The 17,695-nt window shown below is 34.7% G+C and overlaps 1 protein-coding gene across 2 annotated transcripts; it reads right to left on the reverse strand.

Annotated features, from left to right (window-relative positions):
* Positions 1-1,358: 1,358 nt before the first annotated feature.
* LOC125667492 (uncharacterized) lies at positions 1,359-17,660 on the reverse strand. 2 transcript variants are annotated; one of them, XM_048901020.2, is made up of 4 exons: positions 17,500-17,660; positions 7,130-7,405; positions 6,806-6,937; positions 1,359-6,229 (listed from the first exon to the last, which is right to left on the reverse strand). In XM_048901020.2, the coding sequence occupies exons 1-4, from the start codon at positions 17,543-17,545 to the stop codon at positions 4,284-4,286; spliced, it is 2,400 nt and encodes a 799-aa protein (XP_048756977.2). In that variant the 5' UTR covers positions 17,546-17,660; the 3' UTR covers positions 1,359-4,283. The 2 variants fall into 2 exon arrangements, with proteins under 2 accessions (XP_048756977.2, XP_048756983.2); XM_048901026.2 differs by lacking the exon at positions 17,500-17,660 and adding an exon at positions 9,679-9,940.
* Positions 17,661-17,695: the final 35 nt, after the last annotated feature.

Genomic DNA, 17,695 nt, shown 5'->3' on the forward strand with positions numbered 1-17,695 from the left:
TCTATTTATTGTTATCTAAAGGAACTAGTCCACGAATACAGACCTGCAAAGTCACTACATTCCAACTCGTCATACCAATTGACCCCCCGGGAGTCTGATTGAAAATGTACGGTAACGTAGAGGACTGAACTTCCAGCAAAGTTAATAAAAATCAATATATGCACCCAGGGGTGCATGAGCAGAGTTACATGGGATACATTGTAAAGTCAGGAATGATATGGCATATTTATAATTGTGAAGAACTAATTGTTGGATATAGTGTAATAAATTCTTGTGAATACAATTTTAAAAGGAGTTTGGAAATGGGCATCCTTCATTGTTGTACATTACCTCTTAAGAGTTATCATGCAGATCCAGATATTTCTAAAATTTTCAATCTTTTTTCAGGACTGTGACCTTGACCTTTTTATCCAAAATCAATAGGGGTTTTCCTTACCTGGTACATAACAATATCTTTAAGCATCATTTGATTCGGATTTAAACTTTCTGAGTTATCATCCGAAAACCAAATTTTTCATTCTATTTTCGGTCACCTTGACCTTTGACCATTTTTCTCCAAAATTAATAGGGGTCTTCCGTACCTGGTACCCAACAATATATCAAAGTTTCATTTGATTAGATTGTAAACTTTTTGAGTCATCATCCGGAAACCAATTGTTGACGCCCGCCCACATCACCAAACCAATAGCTGAGTTCAACTTCGTTGCAACTCGGCTAAAAATTTAGTCTCAAACCCTTTAAAACAGAGCTTAAGCTCCATCTTTTTTTTAAAACAAACTCTTCCTGTGAAGTGTATATACGTACATGGTTTGAGTATTTAAATTTAGGACTCGAGACTCCTTTTATATTTGCAGTACTTGTGTAAAGCATTTTAGAGTTTAAGGTAAGGCGCTATACAAGTAATCATTACAAGGTATATCATGCAGTCATCTTTTCTTTTTTCAGCTTCATTGCTTGTAATACCGGTATTATTTGGCGATTTAATATAATTAGACTCTTACTGTCCAATCTAATTAAAATCAGACTTCTTAGATCCTCACCATATACTCAGTCTAGAAACAACTCTGCATATAAGTATTATCTCTCCCATCATCATGGTGAACTGGAAATAAACTCCATGTATCTGCAATGATCAACCATCCTCCCTTCCCTTCACAGAGTTTTCGCATTCAAGAATCTCCCGGTTAATTATAGCCGATACATGGACTTTATTCCAAGTCCACCATGACAATGTGAGAGATAATGACAATTTGACAAATTCAGTACTTGCTCAATACATGTATAAGGAATGTATCTACTTTTAAAATTTTTAAAAAAATTCTTATCAACATGTGCTATAAATTATAACAAGTACAATATATTATGAGGAATTTTATTAACTTTCGAGTCCACAAAATAGTGAAATGTACACATCAGGTAATGTTTATTCCAAAAATCTACCCAATTCTATTTATTAAGTACAAGATTTGGAAACGTGCACTTAAATAGCGAAATTCATGTTCAGTACATGTATTTCAAAACAGAGAAATAACATGCTGCTTAATGATGCTGCATGTAAATTCACATTCAGTATATCATAAAGTACGAAATACATGTACCGTACTCTCTAATGATGATGCTAAATTAATTTACAGACTAGTAACTACAAAGTGTGATGTGTAACAATAAATATGGCACAGGAAACTATCAACAGTAATGCAGACACATATAGGAAAAGTTGGAAGAAAGAGTTTCTTTCTTGAGTAAAACTGATTCTGCAATACTTACTAACACGAACAAATACATGTATTCCTGTAAATCAGTTCAGTCATTCCGTAACAGAGGAGATCATTAGTAGCTAATCAATCAAACCTTAAAACCAGTATCAGCTGGGACTCTCCCATCCAGAAAAAAAACCCATTTTATACCAGAGCTAGTTTGAGTACAAGTATCAGGATAAAACTTAACTCCTGACAGTAATACACATGTATGTATTGTAGATATTGTGAATTTCATTCATGTAAAATTTCTGTTGTCTTACAACTGATTGCATATAGATATAACATTATCTATCAATAAGGTGTTATTTTGTGCACTGTATTAATTCCCAGAACTGTACATTCACCACAGCTGATTTCTCTCATTGAAATAAGATTTGAAAATTACATCTCATACGGAATCAGTCTTATATCTATTTGTGGCAGCAATTCTATCACTCCAACAGTCTTTAAAAGTACAACTTAAATCACATATAAACATGTTAAATGCACAAATGCATTCTGACAAGAAATACAATCTTTCACAACTGATATAGCCAAAATCGACTATACTGAATACAGTAATTGCTCAGAATTAAATAAGCATACGATGTATAAAACTGCATAACTAAAGAAAACCAAACAATAAAATTAGGATTTAGAAATATAGTAAAAGAATAATAAATCAGATCACATCAATAATTTTGAAGTTATACTTTGTAAATTTACATGTATCTTAAAACATTTCAATACTGATTATAAATTCATAAACTAAATCTTGATTGCGGTAACATGTCAAAAGTCTATATAACATAAAAACACAACACAGTATCGTTATCCCTCAGCAATACCCAGTTCACATGTACAAATTTACACACATTTGCAAATACAAGTTTAAATTGACGAGTGTGCACAAATATGAACATACACTATACATCAAATATGAACAGTACAATGTTGTACCTGACATACAATTGCACGAGACCTCGGGAGACAGTCCAAGACAAACAATTTTTTCCCATTAGACTTCTTTAAGTCTCTATGCGAATTTTTATTTAATGTATTTGCTCTCTTTCATATGTTGATTTTTCAAAATGTCAAAACAATTAAAAGTCTTACAGAGAACAGTGAGCAAAAAGTTTTCAAAACAACTTTACATAGATACTCGAGGAAGTCTATTTTCATATACACGTATGTCAGGAGTATTTTGCACAAATCAATACAAGCATGATATTTCATGATTTTCTGGTCAGAATTACCCTTTGTACCTGCTTCCAAATTTATGAAAGAGTGCAATCAGAATACTGACATTATTTCCTGGATTAAGCACGACTTAAAAGACAACCCATCTGTTAATGAGTCCATTTCCTGATAAACCTGTAATGGAATTGTGTTTACTTCCTAATCCATGAAAAATAGGTTGGGTGGCTGGAATGTATGATTTTCATCGAAGACAACAATTTTGTATGAAATTCTATAAATGTAAAATGATAGCAAAAATATTAATTGGAAAGGGAGGTTCAAAACTGTATGCAGTGCAACATCAGTAATTTTTGCCAATCATGGTGGCTTATAATATGTATGAAAAGTAACATTTATTATTCCCTTGCAAAGGAGCTGGTGGGGTTTAAGTAACACAGCTATGTGTGTTAATCACAGGAACCTGAAGTATGGAGACTGCTACCCAACCCCTCCCCCTTCTGATTTTTTTTTTTTTGGTGCAGAAAAAATGGACAAGGCCAATCTCTTTAGCTTTACAAAAAGCATGAAACGATTACCTAAATATAAATCGAGTCAAGATAGACAGAAAATCCACACATTTTGGAGAAATTATCGCCACAAAAAACCCCCAAAAAACCAAAAAATCAGAAGGGGGGGCATACTTAAGGTGCCTGTGGTGTTAATATACTATCCATTTCATTCGATTGATACCAAGGTACAACTGCTATATTCCATAGATTCAGGTAACAAGACGTTCTTGTGAAACACTATGCCTCTTGATCATGAAAAGTCCTATTTTGACAACTTCTAATATGAATATCATCTTTCGACTTCGACCTTTTCGTTGTATGAGCTTTTGATTCAAAGGATATTGCAAATAAACATACAGACAAAAAATCTTGGATGGAAAAAGCGCAACTTTCAGACAATCCAGCCTCTACTAAACAATTACATGGGACTTCCACTCCACATATGCACTTAATAAAAACATCACGAATATTCCTCCAACAAATCTCAAAGCAAAAGCGAGATATATGGACAAGGTACTTAATAAAACTAACAGAGGTTACTAGATTAACAGCTAATCGGCATTCCCATACATTTGTAGTTTCACAAGTGTGCAATCTTTAATATGCATATGTATGCAAATTTTCAGTATGTGAACAGAATAAGTTACTAGACAACATGATAAAATAAAAAGTAAACTGGGCAAGTTCTCAGAAAGCATTCCTAAGTCTTGCCCTTAATTAAATAAAAATTGTCTACATTTCACAACTGTTATACAACGATGTATCCCCTAATTCTCAATGAGTTATGGCAATGGTTTTACACCAAGCTACATTGTTTGTTTTCTGCGTTTTCAGGTTCATTGTCCTGCACAGACTTCCTTTTATCAGAAGTCTTTTTACTTCGAATTCGTTTGGCAGGGCGAGATTTTTTCTTGCGAGGGCAGATAAGCAGACCATCTCCAGAGTGGCTGCTATGGCTGCTACTTTGAGAAGATGACTTGTGAGAGACAGCACTGTTGTTTCTTTTCACCTTAGCTGAATGCCAGTGACTATCACAGATTTCAGAACTATCATTGTATGTGGGAGAACTTTGAGAACAACCATTAGAGTCAGGAAACAAAGGCGTGGGAGGCCCATCAGAAATTTGTTGATTCCTAGATTTTAGTTCATCAATGAAAGATAACTGTCTTGCAGGAGCAGATGGTAGTCTTGCATTTTTATTGTAATTCCCATTGCTTTGATCATTGCACAACTTTGACTTTGGAGATTGTCTTTTGTGTTTCTTCAATTTCGTTTGACCTCCTCTGTCGGCTTTGGTAGCAGATTCAGAGGAAGAATTTAACATGGAATTACTGTTTCTTTCTCGGGAGGATAAACTTTGGGGTGAATATGAATAATCGTGTTGAGAAATAGGACTGAACCTTGCACCACTTTCACACTCACCAGGATCAGTGGGCATCACAAGGGATGAACAATCACTTGAACCACAAGGGTCCGAGATTCCACGGCTGGACAGAGTTTCTGAATGAGTCAATCTAGATGGCATTCTCCCAGAACACGGATATTGAACATCATTACTGAGAGCACTCTCTTCTACCGTGGGTAGTTTCTTTTCACCGGTCTCTGAGCAGACAGACAAGCCAGAGTGAGAAGACTGAGATTTCTGAAGTTTTGGATAATTGCCCATGCACGAATAACCACAAGCAGAGTCAGAAGAGTCTGAATTCTGGTGTAACAGTTTGGACAACCTTAAGATTCTAAGATTTTGGGAGTCGTAAATTTGTTCCATTTTCCTTATATTGTCCTCTGCTTCCAAAACGGAATCATTTTCTAAGATATTAGTAGCCCCAACACACTGGTTATTGCTACCTTCCAGCGAGTGATTGTATGAGGAATGGGACATACCCATACTCCTGGTCTCGCTTCCATGGAAGCTCACTTCATCCACTGAGGAAACATCCGGTACTGCACTGCTTTCCCTCCTTGAAGGTGGATGGGATCTGTTAGAATTGAAAGTGGAAACCATTGGCAAAGAACCATAACTATGGCGGCTGGTTTGGACATACTGATCGGCGTGGTTTCCACTCTCTGTAGACAAATCATCAGTATCACTTATTTCTGCAATATGAGGGGGTTGAACACATCTGCTTCCCGGGAGTGGCAGTCTAGGGTGGTCTTGGAACTCAGAAGTGGTGGTGGCAGTGGATGTATCTTCCCAAAGCTCGAACAAATCAGGAGAAAAATTCACTTGATCTGTGTGTCTGTTATACGTAGGTAAAGTCTGAGCACCCCTTTGAGCTTGTCTACTCTGTCTAAGCCACGGAAAAGAAAATCTAGAACTTCCTTGTCTCTGCTCTCGAGAATTCTGATGTGAATGAGGGGGACCTGAGTCACGGTCCGAATACCCTGGTAAAGAATGATGTCTATGCAGCATTTGATTGCAAGAATTTGAAAGCGTGGAAACATTTTCTGCTCCTCTGCTACAAGCTGAATTTTCACTATCTTGCACTGTATGGGGTGAAGTCTGACATCCTATGTTGTTGTTAGGACAAGGTGAAGATGCATTGTTGTTATTGTTAGAAGTGTCCACTGCCTCATATGGCGGGGGTGCCTCCCTTGGGAACACTTGGTCTTGGGGCTTTGGAGGGGTGTAAGGAGGTGGCGGATCATCATAGGAGGGGCACTCAAAACCCAAGAATTCCGGAGAGAAACTATCCACGTCCCCTTCATCAAGCCTCTCACGTCGTCTGTTGTCACGGTATCCTGAAATATTTTATCAAAAATATACATTGAGGTAGTACAACAACAAGGGATTTAGAATATTTACCACAGTACTTAAAAAATAATAATGCTTCAATAAATGTATTGTATTCCTGTATGGCACATACATCATACATTTACCTTGAGGCATATCACGCGCTAGAATAATTCATTTTGTGTTCACTCGTTAGTCTTTTTCTAATTTCCTCCTAAAGAGAGGTTCTTTCCATTACCAAGTGGATTCAAGTGTCCCCAGTTGATTACCGCTAGCTTTTTTATTTTATTTTTTGGGGAAGCAAGTGCAGACAAAGCAATTATCTCCCCAAAAATGTTTATCCCATCATATGATCATAATATGCACAAGTACATGTGCATGCTAAAGCTTCCCCTTACAAAACAACACTTTATCCTGATTTTATGATTTAAACAGACAGCTATCAACATTTCATTTGTATTAATCTAATTTACTGTTTCACTCAGTACTCCCTTATAAATGATACCAACTCACAACAATATAATGAATTCTGCATTATCCGCATGAAACTTGGCGAATGAAATGTTTTTTTGATGAGTACTTACGCCGCATGGCCTGAAGAAGCCTTCGTTGTCTAAGGCGATGACCCATAAAGAGAAGGAGGGCCAGCACAAGGAATGAGGTGATGGTGCTGGCGACTAGTCTCAGCCCTAGTGTGGTCATGTTATCACTGCTTCCTGTAAATACAAGGCACACTGTCCAACACTGGAGAAAAAGACTGTTCTCTGAAATCTATTTATCATTACACAATATTTCATCTAACATTTCTTTTATTCCAATACACACTACACCATTGTGCTTGAATGAGAGTAACTTTTTTAAAAACTCATTAGCATCCAGAATAACTGTAAAGGCGATAAAATCCTCACCATCATCCTTATTTTTATTGGTTGGATCTGTAGAGTTGGTAGTGGGAAATATTCCCTGCCCCCCACCGTTGTCCATACAACTGAACTGACAGCATGTTCCCTTTATCATGACTGGTTTGTGACAGTCTGTGGGAGGGTTGCAGGATACAGACTTACACATGGTGGGGAACCCATCACTACAGGAGCACTGGTAACAGGGGTCGGACTTAGGCTGAAAGTCTTGACCATTGAGAATTTCTTTTCCAAAGAAGTCTGTGCATCTCAGTTCAGATAGGGCTGCAAAACATACAAATACATAGTCTATTAAGCAATTGTTATGCCTCCTGTTAGTTTCTAAGTATTTGATATACCCTACTCTTCTGGCATATTGCACACAAATCTAGACACTATCACTACCTGTTTTATGTTTTAACACTGCCCTGACCTGGAATTGGATCCGGGAACCCTTGACTGCAAAGCAATTACATTACCAACTGAATTCTGCAGGCCCTTGGGTATTTGTATGTTAAAAGATATAACCTTAGTACCTATAGCTGCAGAACTGCAGCTCTCTTGAGAAAATCTGTCCCTCAGAGAGCTACAATTCTGCCGCTACTTAGTACCATGTTCAATGTTCAATGTTATTCTGATAATGAAGAGGTTGTCAACAAAGTATGCACCATTCATAGAAAATGCCCAGATAATCACTTGTGCAATGTCTGCAAAACAAAATTAATGCTTCTGTTTTATGGAATCATCAAAATGTTTTTTTCTTATAACACTTGAATAAAAAGTGTGCTAAAATCTGAATAAGAAGCTGACACCTGCAAAACAAAAGCTGTGGTATAGAGTTGATTTGTGTTGGATTTTGGACCGATATTCTAACTAGTGAGACAGGATCTTTCGGGAATACTTGAGGGGTTTTACTGTAACATTAGAATGAGAGATGGAGAAAGACAGTTGCCGTAATGATGATGATGTTATATTTTGTGTGTACTATGTCAAAATAGCAGTAAGGGTTGCAAAACATACTGCATGACCCGGAAAATGTTACATTATCAAAATAGTGCTTTTGAACACATTCTGATAACACAATGCTTAGTTTGTAATGAAATCATAATCGAGAGCCTATAGAATAGTCGGTGAAGTTTTTCAAAGTCACAAAGTATTTTTGTTTTACATGTATAATGTTGCATTGTTAAGGTAGCTAACTACACTAAAGCTTATACTCTTTATGACACTTCATCACAAGATGGCGATTTAAATGTTTTGTGAAATTATTTGTATCGATAGATTTGATTGTCTATCATCGTAGCTCAGTGGTTTCAGCCATTGGGCTGGTAAACCGCAGATCTCGAGTTCAAATCCACCAAAGTCTTTTGTTCATATGTTGAAATAATTTCATGGAAAATCATGATTTTATCCAAATTTGCATATTTTCTGCCTTTTTGGCTATATACTTAAAATTCAGGGTGTAGTGAGCCACCTTAATTAATTTTGTATTCAGCTCCAACATACATGTCAGGGAGTCTTATAAAAATCTACACAAAACAAATTCATTGAATTTATGTTTAATATTGATAATTGTTTTTTAAAACAGGATATACATTATGAAGACTCTTCTTGCAAGTTCCATTGCTTGATTAAAAGATGTTACCAGATCTCTCGCCCTCTCTCTCTCTCTCTCTCTCTCTATCAAATTATTTGTGATTTTTTAAAGAGTTAATGACCCTGAATTTTGTGGCCTAGTGTCATCCTAAGTCATCATCTCAGACTCTTCATGTGAAGTTACTGTTTCATATTATGTGTTATGTGACCTTTGAATACAGAAAAAAAAATAGCTCTCATCCTTTCATCATATCTAAAAGACATTTCATGTGAAGTTTCACTACTAAAGCTGGTCTGCAAACCAAGGTGTTACAAGCAAACTCAAGTGGGACAAAAAATCATTTTCACACTTAAAAGGTTTTATCAATTTTCTTTGCTGATTTTCAAAACTTTTAACCTTGGTTTACATTTTTTCCCCCCATGATATCGAACACCTGGTCCTACCACCCAGTCATGAATATCCAGGTATAAGATGAATGTCCATTTTAACAAGATCAAAACTAATCTAAAATATTGAATTTTCAAGTCCCGACGAGCTATCACAAAATTAATTAAATGAACGCTCTTAATAAAAGGTTTATGTTCAGACTATGACTGTAAATATATGTATTTTTCATTACATTTAACAAGTAGTTTACTGTCACTGAACATTAGATAGACCTGAAGGATGTAGTTTGTTTTCACCTAAACATAAAAATTCAGACATTAGAGTTTTTGTCACTATGTACACCAACCTATGAAATTTTAAGGATTAAACATTTGACATTTGGACACAATAGAGTTTTAAGTAATTCTGTAGAGAAATGAGATAAATTGAAAGAAACCTCGGTGATGAGACATACAGAGGCGACTTCACCTGTCCAGCTGAAAGTTAAATTATCTAATAACTGTTTATCACACACAGTCGTGGTTTGTGTCTGATTTAATAATTCTATGACAATCAAAACTTGTATGGTACTTACGAATTATGGACATTTTCTTTGATTTTTCTTTTAATTAACTCCACTGGTCAGTTTCCCCCAAAAAAATTCTATTCGAAGTTTGAAAACTTCACCTCAATCTTCCTTTCATAAATAACACAGTTTCAGTTCAAAAATACTTCAAATTAAATATGTACATTCACAATAGAGTCTCAATCCTCAAATGAATAACATAGATAAGATCAGACTTAATCCACAGATTACACAATGTCTCCCCATGTCATCTCAAGTTCTGTGTGATTTCTAATTGTCCTTTTCCACAAAACAACACTTGGCTTATATCCTGAGCTTCTTCTCATACGGAGACACATCTGTCTCTATTATTTTATTTTTTCACCAAATATCTTGTAGTTAATTTTTAAGCTGCTTTATTTCTATCTGATTTTGTTACAATCCATGGTAAGTGGTCACAATTCTACCATACTGTGATAACGATCTCAGAACAGTGGAAGTTTAAGAACCAAAAGCTATCCCTCTCGTCTGAAGGCTTATAAAGGCATGGGCTGGGCAGATCTGGATACAGTACAGAGATAAAGGGTTAATTCCTACAGTTGGGTAACTTAGTCCTTTGTTCGGTATCTCTCTGGTCAAATGTCAAAGATACAGATTCAAGGCTTGCTAGGACAGGAGTTAATTATCTAAAACATGTTACACAATCACAATCCTATCTGGTCATCTCAACTTTAAAATCAATTATGAAACCGTCTTTTATCAAGAGAAAAATTAACTCTTATATGTACTTAATGCAACTATGAGTACCAATGAAATAATTTAACTTTATTAGGGGGAATGAATAAATTAAAATATGAAACTAGTGTTATATATTTTGCATGATATAAATATTGATTAAAATTCAAATATGAAACTAATGGCATTCAAACATAGCATTTCAAAGAAAGCTTGATTACGGTCCTGCCAGAGTGATTAATGGACTCGGATCTTTTCAATATACATGGGATGAAATGCTTTGAACATCAAGTCAGATAGATGTTTTGTGTTATCTGTTACTTCTAATGCCTCGTCTTAAATGATATTCTATAACTCTGGCTTCAGTCTTACGAATGATACAGCACAACAAAAAACATTTTACCATATTTCCAATACTGTCTAAGGAAGCAAATCTGGTAGAAATATGTCATGAGAATTTCAATAACTTTTGAAGAGGCCTCTTAAAATTCCATCATTTGCTCAAAGCATTGTTTTAGTTATCTAAATATTTCTTGAATATGAAACACTTGAACACTGGACTTCATTCCACCTCAGGTTGAAGTTACCCAAGACACCATCTTGATTAATCTGCGATAAAATGTGGGGATTAAACTAGCAACATAAAGTTTAATAAAAATGCCATGTGGTCATCTAAATGGGAAAATTTGAAGTCAGTTCACTTGGTAACAATGTGTGATATTCGCTGTAAAACTTAGTTACTCATCATATTGTATTTATAGTTACATGTACTAACAAAATGTGATATTCGCTGTAAAACTTACTCATCATATCATTGTATTTATAGTTACTAACAAATTGTGATACTCGCTGTAAAACTTACTCATCATATCATTGTATTTATAGTTACCGACAAATTGTGATACTCGCTGTAAAACTTACTCATCATATCATTGTATTTATAGTTACTAACAAAATGTGATACTCGCTGTAAAACTTACTCATCATATCATTGTATTTATAGTTACTAACAAAATGTGATACTCGCTGTAAAACTTACTCATCATATCATTGTATTTATGGTTACCGATAAACAATCTCTATTTAATAGAAAAGGCAGTAATTATCCTGAAAGTTGGTATACCAAGAGGCCCATAGGCCTTATCTGTCACCTGAGTATTAGTTAAAAGTATCACTAGTCCACAGGCCTTATCTGTCACCTGAGTATTAGTTAAAAGTATCACTAGTCCACAGGCCTTATCAGTCACCTGAATATTAGTTAAAAGTATCACTAGTCCACAGGCCTTATCGGTCACCTGAGTATTAGTTAAAAGTATCACTAGTCCACAGGCCTTATCAGTCACCTGAGTATTAGTTAAAAGTATCACTAGTCCACAGGCCTTATCAGTCACCTGAATATTAGTTAAAAGTATCACTAGTCCACAGGCCTTATCAGTCACCTGAGAATTGGTTAAAAGTATCACTAGTCCACAGGCCTTATCAGTCACCTGAGTATTAGTTAAAAGTATCACTAGTCCCACAGGCCTTATCAGTCACCTGAATATTAGTTAAAAGTATTACTAGTCCACAGGCCTTATCAGTCACCTGAATATTAGTTAAAAGTATCACTAGTCCACAGGCCTTATCAGTCACCTGAATATTAGTTAAAAGTATCACTAGTCCACAGGCCTTATCAGTCACCTGAGTATTAGTTAAAAGTATCACTAGTCCACAGGTCTTATCAGTCACCTGAGTATTAGTTATAAGTATCACTAGTCCACAGGTCTTATCAGTCACCTGAGTATTAGTTAACAGCATCACTAGCTCTAAAGTCTATGAAATGAATAATAGTTTTCCTGTTCTGAATATCTAAGTTAAATTCTAGTATTCAACAACAGTACATTGTATTTATCCTCTAACCACCCTTACCAATGGAAGACTTTACACAATACATAAACATAATATACGTTATATGAACACTGTATGACTATTTGAACAGAACCTTCAGTCAGAACCCTGGGGTTGTGAAATTGAACATTTTTTGGTACATCTCTTTGTGCTTTTCATAAATATATGCAATTATTTTTTATACCATATCAGTAAAAACTAAAGAAGTCTTTCAAATGATTTAGAAAATAATCACAATGATAAATTTTGGCCCCACCCTGGAACTTAAACCCTATCCCTGGAAACATGAAGTTTACATCTACCTATTCCTTCTAAATATCTAATTAGTTTTAATTTAGTCTCAATGACATTAAAGAATGTTATTTAAATGCTTTATACACATAAACAATATATGCGGAGGTTGGACCTGTCCTGGAATTACATGTAGATACTCTACCTCAGGAATCAGGAAATTTACAATATTGGCAGAGGCCTTCCTGCACTACATGACTATGCATTCAGTTTTTCTTACAGAAAGGTTGTGGAAAAGAAGTTTTTTTTTTAAAATTTGTCAATTTTTTCCCTGCTGCTAATGCTCCAGGGGTGCAGGAATCCTGAAATTACAACTTATGTCTCCCTTGTCCCAAAGATGATTCATACCAAATTTGAAAAGAATTGGTATGGTAGTTATCAAAAGATATTAAAAATGTTCAATTGTTAAAGCACAACAGATGCAGACCAATAGCAATAGGTATTAACCACAGGCACTTATATCGCTTAGGGTCTAATTACTATATATAAGAGTACTCAGGTGACCTAAGAAATTAGAACAATATAGTATTGTAGAGAATCCTAATAATTAAACATTTCAGCATTTACATATTTCAGTAAATTAAATGTACATTCAAATTTGTCACATGTTTGACCCCCCCCCCCCCCCCCACTCCTTTCTTTGTTGTTCTTGTAAGGATACCTTGAGATCTATTCACAAGACTAGAATTAATAAAGATCATTTGATGTCAAGCTTTCCACAGAAGCACAATAATAATGAATTTCTCTACAGTCATAGTAAAAAAAGCAGTATGTTTGATTTTCATATTTGTGTGTGCATGCTTTAATCTTACCCTAAACAAATGGGGGTGGGGATGAGGGTGTCACTGTGTTTTGCACCATCAGACATGGCAAGGAGTTAAAGCTGATAACTAAACATGAGTGACTGCTATTTCAAGATGAGGGAAAAAACAAAGGTTTGTATTTTCTGTTGCACAATCTCCTCAACTATGAGGACTGTCAACACATACTATTTTTTTCTTTTATGTAACAGCTGTGGTAATTGTGTGAAATAACATTTTAATATGAACCATAATGCATACATGCAAAAATCGGAGCAATGTAAAATACTTTAGATGTGTTACCAGCATAATTTAATTACTTTGTATATACAAGCCATGACCCAGTCCAACGTCAAGCTAGATAGGCGTTTTTATGACGTTGCAATCAAAAGTAATCCTTTATTTCTTATCTTTAGTCACCTGCACACTGCAAACACTTCTCGCATTTCCTTAGCTATGAATCAAATAACACTAAAATACCATTAATTACTGTCCTCAGTGAGGATATTGAAAACCAAAGATTTGTTAACATCACAAATTGACATGACTTCTCTCACTGTATGGTGTCTGTCCTTCATAATAACGTCATGAATACAAGATTTCATATCTCATTACATTTGGTGGTCTTTCACTTCTTCAAGCATCTTCGAAAATGAATGCAACAATGGAAAACTGTTTATGTCACTTGAAAATCCATGACCTGGATAAATTTCAGTTCTGTCCTGTTACTTCCGTTACATTCTTTTTCTCTGTCCGTGTTTTCCCCAGGTCAACACAAAATTTTATATTTTATTGCAGCTGTTCCGTTCCGTGAAATACGTTAACATTCTAACCAAAATTATAGAGTTATCTCTCTTTGTTTTGTCAAATAAATAAACTTATTATGAAAATTCATATATCTATGTTGACATAAAAAATCATTTTAAAATGATAACTTTTAAAAATTGATCAGAAGATAGGTGGCAAAACAATACTATCATTCGCAGTTCTTATATCAGTTGGTTTTGTTACATCACAAGTAAATTCTATCTACTTTTGACCTGTTTCATGAAAAATATAATTAATTGAATGTAAAAACTTAATAAGGAAGTTTGTAACATGTTTACCCTGGGCCGTGTGCAACTAGCTTCCACGACCTTTTATGATTACAATTATTTTATTTAACTTACCAGTAAGTGAAAACATTCAAAACCCAACTTATTTTGACTTGGAATTTCACAACAAACATATTGGTGCATAGTATGTAAATCTAAACCCATTTGAAATTACAAAAACGCCACTGTTCATTAACTTCTTGAACAGCAGTCGTAGATCCGTAGCTAGGAATAAAAACTTCCATAAGTCAACTTTAAGCATCTGAAAATCATTTTGCAATATGAACTATGAATATAAATTTTCTGCAAATGAATTATCTGATGGCATGTAATAAAAAGCGAAATATTTATTCTCTAGAAGGGGTGACAACAGTAAGCTTCTTCGTTAACTTGGTTTGTTTATACCTGTGATTGTCAGGCTGTTTGTTTGAAATAATGAAATTTGGACTCAACTGATTCTAGGATGGGATTCATTAATCAAGGGGAGTCTGCTGGACTCATGATAACCATTTCAAAATGAATCACTGGTCATTAGGATTATGGGAGTGATTACAATGTGGAAAATTGTTTGGATTTTTAAGTATTTGGAGCTTTCTGTGCTTGCTAGATCATGAAACACAAGGTTTGTGGTAAATGTCTGATTCTATAATAATTACCTTTAACTTCATCAAATTTCAGAATGCTAAATCAAAATAATATAGTCATTGTGGCTCACTTCATAGTCTAAGCACACACTTCTTCAAACTTTGGCCACTACTAATGTGAGGCACATAAAATATAGGAAAAGACTGTTTCTTTGTCTAGTGCTGAAGGAAAAGTGAAACATGTAACTTAAGGATGAGACTTGGAGGTCCCATATCACAGCAAGTGTGGGCACAATAAAGAACCTTCAATGCTAAATGACACAAAGTGCCTTTCTCAGGTTGGGTACACTTCCCCTATAGTGAGATATTCTTGCTAAAATGAGATTACCCCTATCTAGTGAGAGTAAATATCCCGTACAACCGAGAAAAACACCCAAGGAGTATATATCTCTTAATGTTCCGTGAAAAGAAGAAAAAGTGCTAAAATTTCCGATACTTCGGCAAATGTATAAAAGCAAAAATACTCAGGTTGTGCATTGAATTTCAGCCTCTTTCCCTCTTACACATGTGAAATACGCTGATGTGAAATTTTTTTTTTTGACTGTGTTGACAATTTTATACAGATAATGTGTGTCAAGTTGAGTATGTGTTGCACTTATTCAGAATTGCACGGCATTTGCCATTACTTTCAATCAAGACACCAAAACACCTGTTTATGATAATGTTTACTTTCTAGTTATGTAAGAGGGATGTGTTTTAGCGAGAAGATCTCGCTATAAGGGAAGTGTTCCCAATCTGTTTCTGGCACAAATCTAATGCTAAAGAGGTATAGCGCATTTGCTGACAAAACGGCCAACTCAGAAATCTAAATGGAAAACACCGGTTTCTAATAATAGACTGGCGTGTTATATTTAAATATAAGGCCGACGTTTTTTATGTTTCGTTAACCAAGGTAAATAACTGCCGTAGTTTAGCATTACTGACAATTATATGAGTCATTCTTTAATCAATAAACCATTTTCTTATTTGGAATGATGGACAGTACAACATTTTCATAGGTGCATTTATATTACACAACAATTCTTTTACATATGGTGTTACTTAAGTCACTGTCTTTTTCTGACATAACTGCAGCACCTTTAATAGATTTCATCAGTTCGGTTGCCTTTGGTTGATAATTCGAGTGTTTAGTTTTGCCTAAATATCATATATGACAGTTGCTACATGAGTTTTTATATTCACTTTTGAGAAATCAAACTGTATAACAGTTCTTTTCCTCCATTGACCTATTTTTACTTAATGCATGCTGTGCATTTGTGCCCTTTTTCCTGTAGTATTTGTTTTATTAGCTTTTCGTCAGCCACATTACGGTTTAAAAATCCTGTAAACACACGGAACTACAGTGATCTCGGAATAAATTCCCTTTCTTTAAGTCGTAACTTGCAAATATTGGAAGTTATGATGAAAATGAATAATGTTTGTTATAGTATATGTATTACATTTATAACACGCACACACCCTCTCAAGAAAACGAACCCAAAAAATGAAAAGCCCAAAAAAAAATCAAAAAAAAAAATTGGGAAAATATTGGACTTGAACTCGAAATGTATGGTTTTAGTGTAAGATTACCGAGCACCTAAACCATTAGGCCATCCAGGCATGTAAGTTTAAAGGTTTAACGTTTGACAGGCTACTAAGTCTCAAAGTAAATTTTGAGAACGATTTTTTCATATTTTATCCATTTTCAACAAGAAGGCCACCTTAAACCAAATTTCCTCAAATGGACTTATGTACAGTCTTAGTCAATTAAAACAATTTCAGTGTTTTATTTCTGGTTTAGGGTGGCCTTTTGCAACAGTTTGCAATTTTTTATGCCCATTACGTTACATTTACTATATACTCTATATAATCACGGTGATGTTTATGTTTATCAAATAAAGATACTATCAACATATAGATATCTTTATTAAGTAATGTGGGTTAACACAAGTATAAACTGACATTGTATAGCAGAATATTTGTAAAAAATGATATTCAAGAAAAAAGTATTTGTGTAGGCGAAATTGCATACGAAGTGCGCTATACTCCTTTGTGGTATTTCAACAAAAGCTGGGAATATCTCTACAAAATGAGTTTTTGGTTAGCATGGAGCTTTAAATGAATGTTTAAAGATATGTTAAGAAACAAGTATTTATAACTGGGAAAAAAATGTTTATCAAAATTATAATACTAAATTTTACGAGATGACAATGCAAGAATATACAGTGACATAAGTCCTCATTATGTCTTCTCTTCAATCACACTTCTGAGTAATAAATCAAAGATTACACGAGACAAAAATCATGCATGCTACATACAATTTTCACAAAAGCAATTTAAAGAAGTGTCACCCTACAAAATTTACATTGACAATGGCAACCTTTACCCATTATATTTCGTATTATGAAAATCTACACTTACCTAAATTTATCCCTGATGTAAAGACGAAAACTAGGATGACAAACATATCTGTCTTTCAAACGAACGTGGAGAAACATACACAAAATACAAGTTCTTTCATGCTGTCTCAACTGTCTCGCCCACCAACTTTCACTGTCATGGCTGCCCAAATAAATTAATTCGGAACATTACTATATTTGTTGTAACAAATCGATGA

This window comes from Ostrea edulis, chromosome 1, assembly GCF_947568905.1.
Source record: "Ostrea edulis chromosome 1, xbOstEdul1.1, whole genome shotgun sequence".
Classification (NCBI taxonomy): Eukaryota; Metazoa; Mollusca; class Bivalvia; order Ostreida; family Ostreidae; genus Ostrea; species Ostrea edulis.

What these genes read in the sequence shown, in the direction of transcription:
- LOC125667492 (XM_048901020.2), bottom strand. Translation starts at nt 17,545, where the DNA reads ATGTTTGTCATCCTAGTTTTCGTCTTTACATCAGGGATAAATTTAG. An exon ending in TACATCAGGGATAAATTTAG is followed by an intron (nt 7,406 to 17,499) that starts GTAAGTGTAGAT and finishes TATGTTTTGCAG; the next exon opens with CCCTATCTGAACTGAGATGC. An exon ending in GCTTCTTCAGGCCATGCGGC is followed by an intron (nt 6,230 to 6,805) that starts GTAAGTACTCAT and finishes AAAATATTTCAG; the next exon opens with GATACCGTGACAACAGACGA.